This window comes from Thermobia domestica, chromosome 1 (genome assembly GCF_964235325.1).
Source record: "Thermobia domestica chromosome 1, izTheDome1.hap1.1, whole genome shotgun sequence".
Lineage (NCBI taxonomy): Eukaryota > Metazoa > Arthropoda > Insecta > Zygentoma > Lepismatidae > Thermobia > Thermobia domestica.
Genome location: NC_137454.1, coordinates 214,277,847 through 214,299,591, shown reverse-complemented (window position 1 = coordinate 214,299,591; position 21,745 = coordinate 214,277,847). Strand labels below are relative to the sequence as shown.

At 35.1% G+C, this 21,745-nt stretch overlaps 1 protein-coding gene across 1 annotated transcript in view; it reads left to right on the top strand.

The window, feature by feature from the left end:
* The window catches only part of LOC145693627 (hypoxia-inducible factor 1-alpha inhibitor-like), a 57,847-nt gene that overhangs the window by 23,860 nt on the left and 12,242 nt on the right, over positions 1–21,745 (top strand). The window contains exons 4-5 of the mRNA XM_081769805.1: positions 8,612–8,757; positions 10,556–10,726. Of these exons, the coding sequence (XP_081625931.1) occupies positions 8,612–8,757; positions 10,556–10,726 (317 nt within the window). The remainder of the gene's footprint in view (positions 1–8,611; positions 8,758–10,555; positions 10,727–21,745) is intronic.

Genomic DNA, 21,745 nt, shown 5'->3' with positions numbered 1-21,745 from the left:
TATATAATTTCACACTTTTTCCTCAATACCTAAAATGCACATTACTTTATCCTTAGGTGAAAAAGTTGTGAACAAGCTATAGACTGTGAAGTCTACTCAAAAGATATATCATTTCTTTGCTTCAATAATTTTAACGGACAAAGAAAAAGATTAAGTAAAATTTCAACGTAGAATGGATTAGTTTTAATCTTAGATAACTGTCATTGCTAGTAGTGTTCTGGATTTGTTTAGACCCCTACTCTTTAGAACTGTATCTTACTTTTCCTGTGACGAGAGCAACACTTAAGGGAGCATGCAGTAAACTAAACGCCATTAAAACCTATATTCATAGCACAATGGTGCAGATTAGTTGAGCTCTGTCGCAGTCTTTAGCATGCAAAGCGAAAAAAGCCACCACACTGATATTGAGTAAGTAGTCAACGAATTCCTCTCCGGAAAAGATCACACTCACAGTTGTTTTTCAGATGCTTATTTATAGTTATACTTAAGTTGGTTGAAATTCCTCCATAGTTGTAGGTGGGAGACACTGAAACCATCCCTAACAAGGGGGAAAAGGTGACATGAAAAAGTAGTCAAATTAGAACGGTATTAGTGTCGAGTTCATAGTTTTCGGGATCGCAAAGATGAATAGTGATACTTTCGATGCTGCTTAAGTCCAACTTAAGCTTTGGTTGGGATGGAGATCAGAGTGGAAAAGTGACAGGCAAAAGGAATTGAAAAGATCCTATATTTGTGTCGAATGCATAGTTTTCGGGATCACTGACATAAATAGTGCCATTCTAAATGTAGTATATGTCCAAGATCGACCCCATTGCAATGGGAGTCAGAGGAGAGAACCAATGAAGATTTCCGAACAGTTCTTTTGGTATGAGTTTCAAGATACTGAGAGTGAGAAGTGGTAATGTGATGCACAAATAGTGGTGTCACATCCAGACCTATCAGAGGTATTTCTGGGGAATTTTCGTTGCTCCAAGGAGGCATTACCCCTTGATCACTCTTTAAAATCGTCACTACTTTGCAAGGGCATAGGCGGAAATTTATTTCAGGGATCGAAAGCTTTTTGAGGAGTTCAAATTCAATATGAGGACATACTGTACTAAAATGTCTAACATCGTCTCTAAAAATAGGTAAAATTCACAGAGAAATAGTGACATTAGGGGGCAGGAGGCTCTGGACCGCCAGGGCCTACATCCTGTCTATATCCCTGCTGCTCTGAATCGTCATAAGCTTTTCTTCAAATGATAAGACATACCATGTATATAACAGGGTGTCTACTGACCTGGAAAACCTTGAAAACCTGGAATTAGCCTGGAATTTACTTTTGGACCTGGAAAACCTGGAAATAGCCTGGGATTGGACGAGGAACCTGGAAGTTTTAAAATTGTTTTTAAAATATTGTTTTTGGGATTGGTATGGAATAAGTATATTTTTGTAAAATAGAAGAAAGTTATATACTACAGCGTAAGTTAAAAGCCAATAATAACTTATTCAGTGGAGATGTAGTTTAGAAAGACAGACAGACGTGAGCAGAGTGCAGGCAGTGAACGTGAATTGTGAATTTTTTGCAGTATCGTTCGACGAAACGAAAGCGTAAACACTATCTCACAGAAAAGTCAAATGGACTTAGTAGTTCGTTTCTAGCACAGTGACGGAAATAAAGTTTTAACGCGTTATTTAACATCAGTATTCCTCGGACATGCTACTGCCCAGGATTTGTTAAGTACATTTATAAATACTTTCAGGGACAAGGGTCTCGATTTTTGTAAGTTACTTTAGGTTTCTCTTGATGACCCCAACGTTAACTTGAAATTTCTAAGTGATTTGAAGGCCTATCTGAGTGAAGAAAATGGTGAAGGTCCACAGCTTTTGGAGACAAGAACGTGCTCTTTACATATTGTTAATGGGGCTTTTAAGACTGCGCATACCAAAGCTGGTTGGAATGTGGCAGAGTTTTTGAGAGCGTTGTACTATTTATTCAAGAACTTCCCTTCAAGAAGAGCAGGTTTCATGGCAGCATCTGGAACAGCAGTTTTCCCTCTTAAATTTTGTTCTATTAGTTGGGTGGAGAATTCTAAAGTTATCAACCGTGCCATAACTATGATTCGTGCCTTGAAAGTTTGTTGATGCAGTAAAAACAAAACCTCCTGAAACATCAAACTTGTCTGAAAGTAAAAGCTCACATCTCTGATGTACTGTTGCCTGCTAGATTAGGGTTTCTTCAGTCCGTATCTGTAGAACTAGAAGAATTCCTAAGTACCAGACAGACAGTCCATTACTACCGTTTCTATGGAATGACCTAAACACGTTGATTCGTAGTTTAAGCCGCTTCGTGAAAGATGATGTCTTAAAAGTAGCTAAAACTTATTTAAAAAAAACTGACCTCAATAGATGTTTTTGATAAGGACATCTTAAAATCACTTAATCTAGTTGATGTTGGATTTTCTGCTGTTACATCGCTTAAAAGAGTGAAGAATGTTGATATATTGAACTTTAAGAAAGAATGCAGAAGATTCTTACAAGAACTGTGTAAAAAACTTATGCTAAAATGTCCTTTAAAAATACAGTGTAACAAGAGCCGCAAATTGCTTGTCTCCAGAAACTATGACCAACGAAACCCTTCGTGAATCACGTATGACACTCGCCCTGGAGACATTTGTCGAGAAGGAGCAAATAACACCTGTAAATGCTGGTATGGTGAAACGGGAATATTTAAAATTTTGTTCAGACCAAGACACAGCACGAAAACTGTCAAATTTCAGTTATAAAAATGACAGATTAGACGTTTTTCTCCATGATCTGTTAAGTAAAGAAGGTGTCTCCAATGCGTTTAAAACATTCATGCATAAGATGTATACTTTTCCATAGCAATGCAGCAGTGGAAAGGAGTTTCTCCATTAACAAAGAGTGCATTGTTGAAAATCTCCAAGAGGAGTGCTTGATTGCCCAGAGAAGTGTGTTGGATGCTGTGCGTGTTGCTGGTGACATACGTAATATGAATATCAAAAAGGGTATGATCCAGTATGTGAGGAATGCATCAAGCAGAAGAAATGAATATCTGGAAGACCGCGGTGAAAAAGAAGACAGAGTCGCTCGAGAAAAGAAAGATATTAAGAAGAAAATAGAAGAGTTGGAATTAAAGAAGAAAAGAATACTAACTGACGCCGAAGCAGAAGTAGATGCGTTGGAAGAACAGGCGAAAAAGTTAAAAGGGATGTTGAACTGTAGAAGTTAAATGTAAAAAAAACTGCTCACTGTGAAAGTTGTTTTCTATATTTGTTCTTATAATGTGTGGGGTTCCATATTTTTTTCAGTTTTTTAAACTTTCGTGTTACAATAATTTTTTAAATAAAATATAACAGATGACCAGTCCCCATCCAAGAAGAATGTGCAGTAACGTTTAACAATATGGACTACTTTGCGTTAAGAATTTGTATTATATATGATCATTTTCTTTTTACTTCTAAACTAATACTAGTTTGACAAAAATGGCGGGAAAATAGCTTACTCACCGCTAAGTCCTACCAGTACTTAGCATAAAATACCACAAGAGTACTTTAAAGGGTGTGTTTGTAGTAAAATACTCTTGTGGTATTTTATCCCATAACTTAGCGGTGAGTAAGCTATTTTCCCGCCATTTTTGTCATTGTTCATCAACACTCACGTGCTACTACTATAATATTAGTTTATTTGAAGTAATGTTTTTGACGGAAATTTAATATTATACAGGGTGAACCTTAACTAAACCGATAAACTTCGGGAGGTGATTCCCGAATCCGAAACAAGAAAAAAATTCCTTTAACTTTTCTCCACAGTACATAGTTTTGGAGCTACAAGGTGCCGAAAGTGTGGAAAAATGAACTTCCGATGCCTATATTTCCAAACCTATCCAACGTAGGGAGTGCAGCTTAATCTCTCTTTAAGGAAGTCTTATCTGTTCTGAACATATGATTTCCTTTGTGAGATTTTAAGCAGCACTCTCTACTTTGGATAATTTTGGAAATGCAGGCGTCGGAAGTTCATTTTTCCACATTTTCGGCACTTTTTAGCTCGGAAACTATGCGCCCTGGAGAAGAGTTAAAAGGACTTTTTTTTTTTCTTGTTGGGTGCCGAGAATCATTTCCCGAAGTTTGTCGGTTTAATTAAGGTTCACCCCTGTATAGTATTCCTACATAAGGATATTTAAAGCTACTGCACATTTTTCTCAACCGGCCTTCTGGTAGGGGATATTTTAATTAAACATTTTCTTGTGTAAAATGTTTTGAGAACCTACATTTCAGTCAGTTTTTTTCTTTTCATCTTGTCACTTAAAGAAACTATCACTTGCCATATGCATTCTCTAATTATAGCCAGTTTTTGTTAAGAACTATATAAAATTGCATTAACTTATACGTGTTACAATAAATGTCACTCTACTGAATAGACCTGGAAAAAAAGGAAAAATAAACCTTGAAAACCTTGAAAAAACCTGGAATTTGAAAATGAACATTTAGTAGACACCCTGATATAAGAAATGTAGAACATAGAATAAAATAAAAATAGAAATTATATGTAATTAAACTAAGAAGTAGAAAATAATTACAAACTTAAGTTGAAGGACAATTTTTTTAAACAATCATACTTGAAAGGAAAAATATACTTTTAAAACCATTTTCCATTTGTGTAGGGCTAAAAGCAAGTGAGGAGCGCTCATTTGAAGTGCCGCTAGTCATCTCTTCGAACCAGAAAACTATGAATTCGACACCAATATCTTTCCTTTTTTTTTCTTCTTCTTTCTTTTTTTCTTTCTTCTCTATGTCACCCATTTCCCTCTTAGGAATGGTTTCAGTGTCTTATTCCCCACAGTAAATTGATAAGATGGTAATTTATACTTATACTAAATTCGTTTGAAATTCCTCCAGGAGTTCATGTTGCATCGTACGGTCCACTGTACATTTTTTTCTGAGTCAAACTTTCTAAATATATATATATATATACATATATTACAGTAACAATTACATTTTTTGTTACCGCCGTCGTCGTGGATTGCGGTAATGTCGTCCTTGAGGAAAAATTCATCATGATGTGACGTGGGGAAATGAATTGCATTAAGGTTGTAAGAAGTTGAAACATCGCAAGTTAAAGAAAAACATGTAATAACAAATATGATATTTGAAAATAATTTCGGCTTAGACTAGCTGCGACTACATTTACTTTAAAATTGAACTTCTGGAGTGCATATTATGTGCGTAGCTAGAAGGAAATAATCAATTAAAACGGTCGGTCATTCATCTAACAGACAATATCGCAAAATATTTGGCATTACTTTATCATATGGTTCTATCAAATATAACTTAATTCACACAATAGTAACAAATTTTTACTTCCTTAAAAAGCGTCCCTGAACAAGGGGAATTTCATTTTACACTCTGTAACTAAGCTACAAGAGGTCTGTGTCTCATATGACCGGCGCATCCACCGAGTCAGAGGTTGAAATATCCAGTTCTAGTGGCTAAAGGAAAATATGTGACTGACTGCATGGCTGAATGGTGGCTGAATGGATAAAATCATGGTTCGATAACTAAAAGGTTCGTGTTTCGAAACCCGTCTCGGAAACTGAAGATTTTTTAAATTCTTAATTCTCCAGATCTTAAGATCTTTCTCTTCCTTCGCAATCATCTGATGTTCTAAAAAGAGTTCTCCATTTCAATTCTACTACTTTTGTTTCACAAAATTACAATTTTCGTCATAATACGGATACTGTCCTATCATTTTTCTTCAATTCTAAAATCGTATATGTGGATCATCAATTTCTATCTCCATATTTGAATCTCTCTCTCTCTCTCTCAATGTCATCCATTTACTCATATGGCTTGGAATCAAACTTTCAACTCTTGAAACCAAATATAAGCGCTGTAGCATGTGGTATCGTAACTATATATTTATTGTTAAAAGCAACACTATTTTAGATTTTGCCCGGGGGAGAGGGGAGGTGGAGATTCTCCTCCGACATAATAGTTTCACTTTTTTGTTAGTAAAACAATGAAATGAAATCTTTCAGTTTACGTCCCATGGTTATGCCGGGTAGGCTAAAGGAGACGATGATGAGCAATGAAGGAAGTGGGAGGCAACGGGAGAACCCACACACACGATGTTTGTCCACCACAAAATTTACTTGGCGCGAGCTGGGATCGTACTTTTTTTTAGTATATTATTATACATGTGATCAAACATGTAGTTATCAAGCTCAAGGGAGGGGGAAATTTGCCTGGAACCCTAGAACATTTGTTTGTAGTCACTGAAATGGAATGAATAACACTCATTGCTGTCAGTAGTTTTTAGAACTCTGCGCCCACATTACAGACTTTGGGAAGCACGAAACCTACTGCTGTGATTAACAATTTCCATAGGTTTTACAAGGAGCAGTTCCTAGCTTGCAGTCCTTGAAGAAGGGAAAGAATGCAAATAAGGGCGTTTATGAATCTATGGGAACATTTTGTAACTTTTTTTTTCATTCAGGCTCTAAAAAGGCACTTTCAGAACAAACGAATGGAAGAGACGGTTTTAGAGCTATAAACCTTGTAAACTGATTCCTGTTTTTTTTCGTCTCAATGGTTAGAGTATATTACATCACACACTGCTTTAGACAAGAAGCGAAGGAGGGGATGAGTTGGATTGAATACCAAAAGTAAGTAGTCGAAGGGAAGTGTGTTTCTGAGTGCATAAGCACACGGTTCAAGAGTTCATTCCTAAGTTGAACTTAAACTTTTTGTAACATTTTCTATGCCGCGAACTGTACCCTTTAACAAATCAGGTTGGCTATGGGCCTGACATAGTGTAAAATTCATTTGATGAGTGCACAAGAGCACCTCTAAATACAAAAGACAACCATGAAATCTCGTCATCTGTTATTTTCTTTTCTCTTGAACATAAGTGTGGAGTTTTCTTTTTTCCTCCTTTCTTTGGAAGCTATATATATCTAGCTCATAATCACCATTATAAATCCCAGTATTTTGAGGTTTAAAATTGTTCTCACTTTTGCACCTCACTGTTCATATCGCAGAGATAGCATAAGCCTTTGGGAAACAATGAAAAATAATGCCTTTATTGCAATTTCTGCTGTTGTTTTTACAAGTTGCAACATCACACTTACAGAACATTTTGTTTAACACTCAATTATTCAATATTATTAAATAAATAAATAAATAAATACACAATAAAACTTGTAACTCAGATTGTTCTTATCAACCAACACATGTTTCTCATTTTCTTGTGTGCGTATGTATACCTTTAGTTGTTGTTATATAACGCCATAGTTTGAACACTGCTTCCGAGAAGAAGAAAATGGTGTGTCGGATCCTAACCTTGTATAAATAGTCTTGAGTTTCAAATGGATTGAACAGGTTGCCTGTCCTCCTTGATCATAAGATTTTAGAGCCGATGTGGTAACTTAAGGAATAAACCTAGAAATTCCAAATGTTATGTGTGAAGTCTTACTCCGAAGGTGATACGATTAGTAGGTTGGCTTGATAATAATGTATTTTTCGACGTAGTCCACACGAAGTTCATTGCACTTACCCCAACGTTTCTGCAGCTTTGCGATTCGTTCGCGGAAATGAATTTCGTCGAAGCTTTCAAAATTCTCGTTTACTTCCTGTATGACCCCTTCATTTGACTCAAATTTTCATCCTGGAAGAAAAGTTTCGAATTTCGGGAATAAATGGTAGCAGTGGGGAGTTAGATCTGGTAAATAAAATGCGGAAGCAGTTCAAATCGCAGGTCAGCCAATTTTTGCTCGGCAATACGACTTTTTCTCTGCTCCAGAGTGAGTAAACACCCATCTTGTACAGTTTTTTTTTCTTTCTTTCTTTCATGTGTAATTCAGTATGCAAAATGAGATACTTGCTCAGTATGTCCGCACAATTGAGATACTTGTGGCTTCTGCTGACTCTCGCACTTTCACTCTTCTTTCGGCTGAAACCAAATCAGTGATTTTATGGATGATTTCAGGTGTCACAGCTAAATTCGGAGCTTCAGGACGTGGTGCTTATTCAGTGCTTGTTTTGCTACTTCAGTTTATTTAGTAAAAGTAGAACAGCTTAAGAAGAACATGAGTCATCCATTGTAGTTAAAATCCTCTCATGAATTTCCATCGCTGGTTTTCCTTCTAGAAAAGGTTATACCACGATTTTTTTTAAATACTGTTACGCGAAACACTTCTATTTAACGAACTGTTAAATAACGGATTACTGTCAGAGGTTATTTATTCATAGAAAGGGAACTTTATGACTACATAAGCAGATGATATTACGACCATTTATTAGTATGCAGACCAAATTACTTATCAAACCACCTTCGTACATATTAATCCCCCCCCAGGCGTCACTGAGCTTAAAAATAATTTATTAAGAGAAGCTGATGATTATTAAAATTTAATAGTATTTTGTCTACTTCTCATTGCGATATCTTATATGAGTTAGATCAAATTATTGTATAGTCCCAAATATTTGTTTAACTAATAAAATGTACAAGAGGAAACTCATAGCATCTAACTTTTCTCTGTAGTATTTAGCTACATAAGTAATTTGTATTTATTGCATTGAGTCTCAAATCAAATATATGCTTATTTTAATAGGGAATGTGACTCCTGTGCACTATGATGAACAGCAGAACTTCTTTGCCCAAGTACGAGGATACAAGAGGTGTATCCTGTTTCCTCCTGAGCAGTTTGAATGTTTATATCCATACCCAGTGTTTCATCCTCACGATAGACAAAGTCAGGTAAGGTGATACTGTTCTAATTATGAATTGTTCTTTAGAAATGTAACTTTCAGAATATACGTCATTAATTGAAACTGTTACCATTTCTTAAATATAATAAATACGTATTTAATTGAAAATATATTCTATTGTTAGCTGTAGTTAGACCATTCTTAACATGTAACTCATAATTTATATATATTTTGTGTTTACTATCGCAGCTGAAAGTAAACAATCAAATGTTGATTTATATTAGATAATTATTAAGCTATAATGTTAGTGTATTCTCGATGCTGATGAAACAAAGAAAAGTACTGGTGACTATTTGTGCTTAAATTTTAAAGGAAAAATTGAGAGGGAAAGGGAATGATTGAAGATACTGCTTAAATTGTGTATACAAATTTGTGGAAAATTTAAAAAATATAATTGAATATTTTACAGTATAGTTATGATGGGGTGTCTCATCAAGAACACCAGATTTGAACTGCGTGCCATTGACGTGTTGGGATTGGCACTACTGTGTTTATATTATCTATTTTTGTTGCGATTAGTTATAGAACTTGGGTAGCTAATTTTTGATTGTCAAACCACATTCCAAGATGATGTTACACAGAGATTGTGTAGAAATTTCGTGTGACTCGGTCGTAATGATGCATCTAATGAGAACAGTTTGTAGGTTAATCAAGAAGTTCGAGGCAACAAACTCGACTGCAAATATAAATTTCGAGCGCTCTTGTTCCAGCTGATCTCCTCAGAACACCGCAGTTGTTCGGGACAGTGTTGCAATGAGTCCGGTAAAAGCAATTCGTCATCTTCACAATAGTTGGGCATTACAAAAAGTTCCTTGCAGCGAATGAAAATGCCGCAACAGAACGTGACAGAACGTGACCGCAATTTGGTTACGAATTTTTTTATGGCCTTACTGAATAGTGTGAAATTAAATCCTTGTGATTCCATCGGAATGGCGCCACTTATCACACTTTGCATTAAACGATTTCCTTGCTACACAAGAAATTTCCGGCCCGAGTGCTTTCGTAACGAAGATAACGGAATTCAGATTTCTTGCAGACAGATCTGAAACAGATATCAGGCTAAAGCATAACATTCTGCCAAAGGATTCTCCGAAAATTTAGTATAATCCCATTATTTCCAATGCAGTTTCTGTCTGTTAAGACTGTCTTTAGAGATAAGATTTAAAAAAATTAAAGATATTAGGCAGCAGGTGACTTGTTGATGATAGATCATTGTTCACTATTGTCAAGTTTACTCTGATGTGTGTTTCACATACTTAAGAGTTTGAGTGACCATAAAGAAGACAGAAATGAGGAATAACTGAGTAGTTTGACATCTTATCATAGAAAATTAAAAGATTCTGAAGCATAGATTTCAACAAGACAAGTGATCACTTTGCTTTTCATAAATATAGAAAAAAGAATACAAATATTTAATTTATAAACTCATCTCCTTAGAATATTGAAATGCTTTGTGAATAAAAGATACCTGATTCACTAAATGCAATGAATATAAATTATAGTATGCATGAATAATTTGTAAAGTTTGTGTAGAATGTATTTGTTAAATCTTTATTACTGTTCTGTGTTAAATGCTGCAGATCGTAGTTCGTGTATAAGCTATATGTGGGAAGGACTCCGTAATATTGGTCTTCGACGATGCCCTAACAATCCACATGATAGGACCTATAGCGGAGAAACTGACGAATTTGTTGAATGTGGGAGTTGAATTTACATAAATATGATTATTAAATCTCAGTTATTATTAAACAAGTATATGTAGCATTTCTCTTACGAATAAATTTTAGGTGGATTTTGAAAGGCCGGATTATACGAGGTTTCCTAAACTTCGTGAAGCTCGGGGTAGCGAAGCAGTGGTGGGACCTGGTGATGTTTTGTATATTCCAATCTACTGGTGGCATCATATAGAATCCTTGATGAGAGGTGGTTACACTGTTTCCATAAACTTTTGGTACAAGGTAACGTATATACTATAAATAATCTATTTTTAAAGTCAGTGCTTCTCTTTTATGATGTAAACCGAATTTGTTTATTCTAATTCTTCATCAGTAATTAAGGGGAAGGGGGTTAACAAAATCCAAAATGAAGTTTGAAGGAAAAAACATAGTTTAATTATATATAATGACTAGCATATATTACCCGCTTCGCTGGGTTGAAATGAAAATTTAAGTGTACAACTCCGTATCTCATGTGTGTAGTTCCCGTGAAATATGCTGTTTTCGTTTTTAATGGCATCAATTTAAACAGCTCTAGAAGATCATTGATCATCTCGGCGACCCCGAAAACCATGGATTCGACACTGATATTGGTCATTTTGATATATCCTCCCCCATGTTGCGGGCCATGGCATCGGAAGTGTCACCGTTCATCTCAGCGACCCCCCCCCAAAATGTGGATTCAACACTAATATCGGTCATTTTCGATCATTTTTAAATATCTCTGCTTCCCCCTCCCCCAAGTTGCGCGGTTGAATTTGAATTTAAACGGGATCGAAAGTATCACTGTTCACCTAAGCGATCCAGAAAACTATAAATTCGATACTGATAGTGGCCATTTTCGATCATTTATATATATATATATATATATCTTTCTCTCCTTTTCCCAAGTAGCAGGGTTGATTTTGGATTTAAACCGGATCGAAAACGTCACTGTTCATCTGAATGATCCCGAAAACTATGGATTAGACACTAATATTGGTCATTTTTGATTATTATTATATATAGCTCCCCCTCTCTCTCCTCCGTGCTGCAGCACACGGCATCAGAATTGTCACTGTTAATCTCAGCTACTCCTAACACTATAGATTCGACACTAATATTAGTCATTTTCGATCATTTTTAAATGTTTATCCCCCTCCCCTTCGTTGTACCCTCCACCTCCCCAACTATCATGGCTGAACTTAGATTCAAACAGCTTCAGAAGTGTCACTGTTTGTCTCATCGACCTCGAAAACTATGGATTCAACACTAATGTCGGTCATTTTTATCATTTTTAAATTTCTGTCCCCCTCCCTCTCCCGTATGGTATATATAGCTCCCCCTTCTCCGTGCTGCGGCATACGGCATCAGAATTGTCACTGTTAATCAAAGTTACTCCTAAAACTATGGATTCGACACTAATATTAGCATTTTCGATCATTTTTAAATGTTATCCCCCTCCCCTACGTTGTACCTTTCCCCTCCCCAATTATCAGGGCTGGATTTGGATTCAAACAGCATCAGAAGTGTCGCTGTTTTTCTCATTGAATCCGAAAACTATGAATTCAACACTAGTATCGGTCATTTTCGATCATTTTTAAATTTCTCTCCCCCTCCCCCACGTGGTATCGTCAAAGTGAATAGCCTGAAGTAATCCCTGTCTCTAAACTCATCTATGTTGAAAATTTGATTGAGATCAGTCGGGTGGTTCAAGAGTGATGAAGTCACAAAGCAGTCATTTATATATATCCCTCCCGTAGGTTGGCTCGTCAAAGTGAAACGATAAAAACACCCAAGGCCCGATCCTCATATATGTTGAAAATTTGATCGAGATTGGTTCAAAAGTTATTAGGTTTTGTTAGTTTTTATTTATACGTCCCCCTCCCCTAGGATCTACCGTTAAAATGAAATTACAAAAATGTTTCCAGATCCGAACCTGATGTATCTTGAAAATTTGATTGAGATCGGTCTGATAGTTCAAGAGTTATTAAGTTACAAAAATAGTCACTAACAGTCATATAAATTGATTTTTATATATCTTCCCCTGCTTCTCCCCTACGTTGCTCCGTCAAATTTAAATCATAAAAATGATCCCAGGCCTGAACCTCATCTATGTTAAAAATTTGATCAAGATCGGTCGAGTGGTTCAGGAGTTATTAAGTTTTATTTATTTTTAATACCTCCTCCCCCGACCCTCAGTTCTACCATCAAAGTGAATAGCCTAAAACCAGCCCAGCCTCGAACCTCATCCATGTTACAAATTTGATCGAGATCGGTCGGGCGCTTCAGGAGATTTAGAGTCACAAATATAGTGATTTTCAATTTTATATATATATAGATTGCTCTAAGATCTTCAAGGTGGTAAACGTAGGACTTACACATTATTATGTCCGAATTTTTTAATGGAGTTACAATTAGCAATGTATTAAATATTCTTTTATAAAAGAGCAAATTATATCATATTGAAATATGTTTTCGTGATCTAAAAATTTGTTGAATACTATTTGCATTGACAAATATGGAATAAAGCAAATTTTGTAATTGCTGTATTTTTTCTATCTGTATATGTATACGAGAAGGGAGAGAAAACTACAAAGGGTTTATTACTGCATGTTGAACTTTACAAAACTCATCTCTCACATACTAATAATCGAAATGAATATATACCACCTAGATATAGACAGCGGCGCAAATCTGTCTTCAACATTGGGGGGAAAGGGGACAAGTAACTTTTTTTGTTTTATTTTTGTTTTTGTTAAGCGATGCTCAAAATATTTGTGAAGTTGAAAAACAATCCTGTGAAGGATCAAGGAGCAATGTTGTCTTCAACACTGGGAGGCGGACAGATTTGAGACTTATTTTGGGGGACATCAATTTCATCTCACTTTCCTTTGTGGCAATCGGACACAAATCAATGACATTTTTTCCCAAAACACACATTTCAAATCAGATTATTCGGGGGGACAGTCCCCCAGTTCCAAGATTGGAGGGGACATGTCCCCCTCGTTCCCCCCGGAATTTGCGCCAGTGGATATAGATATGATAAAAGAAGAATCTACTGAATCAGTCTGGTGGTGACTAATTCACCGAAACTAACTAAAACTTCGACATTTTGAACAAATTATCCCCTTGCATCCCAGGTTATAGATAGGACAGTGTTTTGCGAGATGGGACGCCGAAAATTTTTTTCGTTCTCCAGATTTCTGAAATTATTAGCAGGTTTCTTACAAATTTGGAAATCAGGGAAAACAAAATGATATGGAAACATCAGGAAAATTTCAGGGAAAATGGCACTGAACCTAGAAATCAAGGAGAATTTGGAACTTTGTTTAGGAAATTATTATTATTTTCGTTTTCTTATTTGGTGAGATAAACTAATGATTCGAAGATGAGAGCCAGTGAAGCAAATTTAAAGGTGTCAGTCTCACTAATTGTGTTAGTTAGCAATAGCATTTAACGTTTCTTTTACATTTTAATGTTTTGTAATTTTTTAAATATATTTAACAAATTTGTAATAATTTTTGAAAAATTAAACAAGTGGCAGTTTAAGAATTGGCATGGACATCTGTAATATCCCCTGCCCCAAATCTTCATTATGTCATACCTTTTAAGTATTTGCATATGCAAAAATAAAACATTCTTTCGATATCCTATTTTTGTAGTATTTTGTGAAAAATTCAAGTATCGTAAAACTTTTCTGAAAATCTTAATGTGGTAAGTTTCTTAAAGTATTAATTGATGTGTGTTAACTTAAAGGTGTCTTCTAAAATTTATTCAGTAGCTCAAGTAGCAATCCTTTGGTTAGTTTACGTAAAAAGAGAATCATTGACTAACATACGTGCTCAGATTCGTCATTTGGGAACTATAGCCGCCGAAAACCGGTCGGAACGATAAAATAATGAGTCACAACTCGAGAACGAAATGTATCAAGATCGGATGAAAGAACAGTGAATACTTGGAGTTTAGGTTTCATTAATATCCCAGTGCATGTGGTTAGCGTCGAAATATAGAATGAAATTAATGTAATTTTCTAAAAACAAAAATGATAGATCAGGAACTGAAAACTGGCACATATTTCGTATCCACTGATACATTAATGAAATCTAAGTTGAAAGTAATCTCAATGTTCGATTATTCCACCTTCATCCGACATTTCGTTCTAGAGTTATGACTTTTTATATCTACCTGACTTATCTTCAGGTAGGTGTAACTCCGAAATGACATGTTTGTGCACCCATGTTTGTGTATAACTATTTCGTGTTTTCCTTTGAGGATTCATTTCTCAAAGCTGTATATAAATTTCTTCACTTAATACTATTTCAAACTTGATTTCCTCTACAAGTTCATGAATCACTTTTATTCTGTACTTATTACCTCACATGAAAACAATCCGGATGGAGATTCCGAACTTCTGCACTTTTATTATGAAGACTGCCTCCTCTCCCCGTCTTCCACCTCAGTTTCAGATATAAAACTTGTCCTGCATTCCATACAGGTGAGACTTTCTTGCATCCCACCACAAAGTTGCAGTTACCAACATCTTACCAACAATATGAAGTCTGTAGGTGAACTAACCACATCACTGTAGGCCTAAGTGATTCATTGGACATCATCTAATCTGAAAATCGTTGAGGAAGCCAAACCCTTCGAATTTTAACACAAAATCATATAAACATCTTGCAAAATGATGCTGTTTTTATGTCTCAAATATTTCAGACATTCTTCTTCTAATTATCTGAATTCAAGCCGAACTCATTCCATTTGGAGCCTCACATCACACTCAGCATTCAGATTTCCTTAACATATACGTCTCTGTTGAAACAAATGATATATTCGTTCGCTAAAGTTAAACTAGAATTAGCTTTCTGCAGGGGATTTGTTATGTAATAAATTACTTACCTGAAAGTAGTGAAAGTGGAATCAGAACGCACACACGCACACAAATACTTTGAGCGTTTTCGGTAAAACGCTTTATCAGGTAGCGAGGGAAGGACAACTAAAGAACAGAGAAAAAGTGCGTTGAATTCCTTGTTCATCTGTCACAGAGCACGAAGCTCATTACAAGAGTACGTTTGACTAAATCTTCCTGATAAGTATCTTCAAAGTTGTTACCTCAAGCTCTTGCATATCTCTCAGAAAGAAATGGGAGAGAGACATTATCATTCTGTTCATAAACCGTCCCTCTGGTCTTAATTGTCTGTAATGACTTGTCTCGCTACACTTAGTCCGTTTCCCATATATTTTTTGTTTCCTAATCTGTACAGTTTCTGTTATAAGTAGTATGTGTCTCACCGTTAAAAAAAAAAAAAAAAAAAAAAAAAAAAAAAAAAAAAAAAAACTAGATACAATATGCTTGGTAACAGTGTATTTTGCAACTTATACAATACGTATGTAAATAACAATTTCTTCCAGCAAAGTGAAAACTCTTGGTTATTATTGGCAACGAATGGCATACTTTTTTTTTTTTGCCACAATACTTCGTTTTTTGTTTTCAATTTTCTCGAAAATACACATGAGAATCTACTCTCAAGTGTGTTATATTGTTCAGATTGATGTGAGCTATCGATTATTTCTCTTATATTTGGATAATACATTTTTAAGTTGAACAGAAATTAAAATTTAAGACTACATCTCATTAACCATACTATGCTAGTGTCATAATAAAGATTATTTCAGTATCAGTATCACCGTAATAAGATGTATCATTCTTGTATAGCGTTAGCTCTTAAGTTTACAGATTTTTTTTTTCTTTTCATTTTCTCAAAAACTACGCATAAAGTTTTACACTCACGCATATCATTTTGTTCAGTTTAAGATTATCGGTTGGTATATGCATCATTGTTAGACACATTTTTTCTTCTTAAACGCTAATATGTTATGGAATTTTACATATAATCATCATTACTTACATTATTTTTTCTACTCAGTTTTTAGTCTGTCCAGTGTTCTATATTTATTTGTCATAATATTTTCATATTTTTTTTTTTATTGTTTACTTGTTATCAATTTTCGCATTAGTTTCATTTTTCTATCTTTTTTCCCCTTCCTTTGAATGCTCTCGTTGTAGTATAGAACTTCGTATACTAAGTAAAATATGACCAAAGCACTTAACATGATTAATCTGTATTACAGTTTCAGCTATATATCATTGCCTTCCTCAGACGGTTTACATTTTCATTTATATCACACAACATATATTGTCTTCATTTATTGATTCTTCACTGTTCTGCGCTCCTATCGACCTATTAGTGTTATCTTGTTTTACGACTTACAGGTTAATAATGTTATCCAATATAGCACCCACTTGAGTACTTGTCAGAGGTTTTTGTGTTCTTAATTTTTCTTCTCCTTTCTTTCTCTCCTTATTTGATGAAGTGCGCTTAGTGTTTTGATTTTTTTTACTATTTTCAGGTAAGTAGTTCACTTTTTTTTTTATTCCAGCATATATACAAATGCACAGGAAATAATGTAATACAAATTATGTACACCTCAATAATAATGATAAAAAGTATGGTATCGTGGCGAGGTAATTTGAATACTAATAGGAAAAAAAATTAAGTTATTAATATTTTATGCGTAAAAAAATATAAATCAGCAAGTGAGAATCTGCTATTGCATATTCGAAGCCAACGGGCAAGTACTAAACGGGTAAATATAAACAAAAATCATACATCAGCCCCAAAATATTTCGACAACAACAACACACACACAAAAGTGATTGACGTTGATAAGATGTAGATTTTCCAAAATTCGATCATTGCAAGTGTAGAGAAATCATGTTTGTTCCAAGATTGCTTCCATTTACCAAACATGAAATAATTTTTCATAGTTAAGATAATCGAACTCAAACTTTTGAACGCTTGTAAAATTCGGTATATTTAGGAAAATAAAACTTTGTAATAAAGAAAAGTGAATGTCGATTAGAAATATTGGAGATACTTTCCTCAAGACATAGCTGCTCCTCCATTTAACTGTAATATTCCTTCGAATTTTCATGAAAATAACCAAAACAATTGAAGTTAAGAACGAGGGTCGAAGTCCAATATCCATATCTGGTGCAAGCAGTCCTGGTTTTTAGAAGCTAATTTACCCTCCCCGAGCACGTAAGCATTTTTCTACACTACTTGGAGTGCTTCGTACGAGGTGGTCGAATGTGTCCTCTGAGATCTTGGAGGGCCCGTAATTGGTTTGGGTGATTCACGAGAGAGTACTTACACATTTTCAATACAGTGAAGGTTGGGCAATCATGATCATGGTATGCGATAAATTCTGTGTTCCAGCAAGAATTGGGTGATGAAACAGCCATCTGGAGAAGAGGAACATAATCCATCAGCGTTGAATTTCATCATATGCCTCAGCGAAACCAGTCATAGTGGGTTCAAGGATGTAGTCTCTGTACCTGTGACTATCATGTGGCCATTGATACAAGGGATGCTTGATGGCTGTATACTTTTGTATCTCACATGTTATCTATTTTTTGTACTGCTTCTCATGTCCGGTGATAAGATTTTAAAGCAACCGTTCTCCTGGACGCCTCCTCACACGAAGTCTATTGTTGTCAAGGTGGAGAACAGTCTATGCTTCATCTCCAGACAGTGCATGCCCACTCCTATCGTCTAGTTTCTGTAGACGAAGTGTCAGATGATGCCTACGAACAAGTAGGGTTTCCAAAGGCTTCCTGGATTTTTCATAACCTACTTTTATTTAAAATGTCCGTTGCAAACGGTTGGTAGAGATGAATTCTTCGTCACCGAAAAAAAAAAAAGTTTCGTGTCTTTTTTTTTAAATTATTTTCTTAGCCCTCCTAATGAGGCCTAGTGATCAGCGGGCTCCCGTGAATCCGAAAACAAAGTGTAGTACCCTTGAAAACTATATTGAAAAGGATTGAAAACATCGTGGGTAAATCGAAGGTTTCAGCCTCCTGTTCGAATAATTCGAAGTAATTACAGTACAAGAATGTTTAGTGTTGGACAGATTGCAAAGAGAAGGATGCAGTATCAACTGGTTTTTAGTTATCCAGAGGCAGTCGTAGGGAGGGATATTAATAATAATAAAATCAATCTGATGATGATCAAGGTGAAAGTTGAGATAGGCAATGAAGTAAAGAAATAGCATGTGTCAAACTCATCTGAAATTTCCGAATAAAGGTGATTTGTTGAATGTAAACCTAATGTTGTTAATGACATATTTCACACAATAGGTGAAATTAAAGATTTTGATGAGTGTAAGAACAATCAAATCTAAACATACTAAGTTCAGGAATTTCTTTACATGAGAACATATAATTAAGGTTGCTACTCGTATGTGGTTGTGCATGTTGATTTAGTGTATGTTGTACTGTACTGTCTGTATTTTCCATGATACGTATGACTTAATTTATATGCGAGTAAATGTCGTATGTTTATTTGTGGTATTGTATCACAGAAATATGTTGCTTTAAAGGTAGAGTCTATTAAAATGCATATTTTTTGATCTTTCGAATGTGGGGTAATTTGAACTTTTTTTCCTGCATCATTGGACTTCGACTTAAAAGGAGTCCGTTGTATATAAAGTTTGATGGTATTCCTTGTGGAAAATTATCTGATTTTCATTAAAACTGAGTTTTGCTGTGTTGCTTAGGTAGGACTTGCGGAAAGAGGGGTGGAATCACTTTCAGGTTAAAAGATCTTTTCTAGGCAACTTTAAGAAAAACTATGATAGTGAACCTGACCAGCCAAATTAAGGAAATAGATCATTAAGTAATAACATCAGCTTAATATTAATGATATCATTATTATTTTTGTTAATAGGTAATTAATATCATTTTGCAGAGGGAAGATCTATACACATGGTGTCTTGACAATACTTCATTTGAATATTAGTAAAGAAGAGAATAGTAGCATTTAAAAGACAAAGATTGAAAGTAAATTACAGTACTTACATTGTTAGTGTTTCTTTGAACTGTTCTTAGTTTACATCACTACATAAAAAGCATAGGTACGGAAAATCCCTTATTGTACTATTAAACATGGTTACAGAATAATCTACAAAATCTCTATATATCTAATAGCCTGGGATTGTAGATTTCTGTACTGAAACAACACTTAATTCTCGAAGACGAAAGAATAGCAAACTAAGACAGGTCCTGCAAGAGAGGAAAGCATTAAAAAAAAATCTAAGTAGGTCGTTTACTTTCAAATATATGTAAATCCTTCAAATGCATTTATTCCGTTTTCGTTAATTCATACAAATGTCGGTGCACCATGCAATTAAAGGTTTAGCCTAATTCTACCCTAGTTATAAAAAACATTATCATTCTTCCACAGTTGAAGCACTTAATTTAGATCACTCAAATTTGAAAACTTTCTTAAGATAACTAAATACATAAATAAATAAAATTAACAGGTGAAGTTTAATTTCACTTCAATAAATGTGACTTGCATAGAAAGAAAACTATGTTATATGTTGGGAGTTAACCAAAGAAGATATGTATAATCACAAAAGTAAATAAAGTAGTAGTGCCTAATTCTCCAGAAACTTGTTTTCATCTATCAAAGGTAAGACAGCTGGAAAATTGTCTACCTAATACTGGGACATGTAACAGTTCTCAGTGAAACATATATTATCTATATTATAAAATTGAAAGTGACTATGTTTCTGACTTCTAATCTCTTGAACCGACCGACCGATCTCGATCAAATTTTCAACGTAGATGCGGTTCTGGCGTGGGAGTGTTTTTAGCTATTTACTTTGACGTTACAGCTTAGGGGATGGGGAGGAGGGGGACAAAAATAAAACGTAATAATTCTTGAACCATCCGACGGATCTCGATCAAACTTTCAACATAGATAAAGTTTGGTCCTGGGATGTTTTCTTCATTTCACTTTTACAGTGCATCGAAGAAAAGGGAGAGGGGGGAGATATATATCAAAAAAGTAAAAATAAAAGTGACTGTCTTTGTGACTTCATCACGTTTAAACCATCCGACAGATCTTAACCAAATTTTCAACATAGATGAGGTTCAGCTATGAGGTGGTTTTTATCATATCACTTTAACTGTAGAACTTAGGGGAGGGGGAGGGGAGAAATCTCTAAAAATAAATGAAACTTTATAACTCTTGAGCCACCAGACTTATCTTGATCAAACTTTCAACGTAGATAAATTTCGGGCGTGGGATGTTTTCGTTATTTCACTTTAACGGTGGAACCTGGGTGGGGGGAGGGGGGATATATATGTAAAAAGAATAAAAATAAAAGTGACCGTAAGGTAATCTAACATTACCTCTCGTATTATGATTACAATCTTCTCTAACATTGATATTTCGAACAAGAATATGGTTAGCTTGATTTCTGTTATTATTACCTTGTAACCTAGACTGACTCATAATTTTGAACTATCATTATTAAGTGATTAAAATAATACATTGCGAAGAGATCAGTACTTGCTGTAGCCTAGACGGTAATAATATTCTTATTGATGCAATAATGCGTGATTCCTGCTGATATGGATTGATCTGTTTCAAGTCATTATGTGCTGAAATTACAAAATCTGTAAGACTTTTGTCCACTTTAGGGTCAAAACGTCGGTTTCTAATTTGAGCATTCCGGTCTTCTAACAGAAAATCGTTTTCAAAATTTGCTAACAGCGCATTTTTGAAATCTGAATAATTACGCAGACTAGCTCTGATCGCTTTATACCATACCGAACAAGGTAGTAACAAAATATGTGGCAATGTTTTGAGGAAATTAGCCTTATCTATACCAATTAGTTCACATTCTTCTTTAAATTTTTCTACAAAGGTACTCGCTGGGATGTCCTCAGATCTACCACTGAATTTAGTTAAGGATTTTATTTCATTATATTTCACGCGATTATTAGTACTAAAATACCTTAGATGTCTAGGTTTTACGTGTGTATGATTCCTTCGACGTGGTCTTCTCTGTCCTCCCTTTCAGAATATCCTTCTGATGAATTGCTGTCTTCTTCACAGGGTCTTGATTCAGTTGTTCTATGTTCCTCATACACTACGTTGAGGGCAGGATCAGGATTACACTTTGCTGTACTGATTTTCTCTTTGATGGTATGTATCTCTTCTTGCAGTCTCCGAATTTGGTTTGTGTGTTCATGGACTTGCATTTCTACTACATCAACGGTACTTCTCACAACTGCAAAACTGTGGATAATTTGCTCTATCCTATTGTCGGTTATTTCCAGTTTGGTATTTATCTGCTGCGTTACTTGCTCCAATTTGGAATCCATCTGCTGTCCTATTTGTAGTTTTACTTGTTCCAATCTGGAAT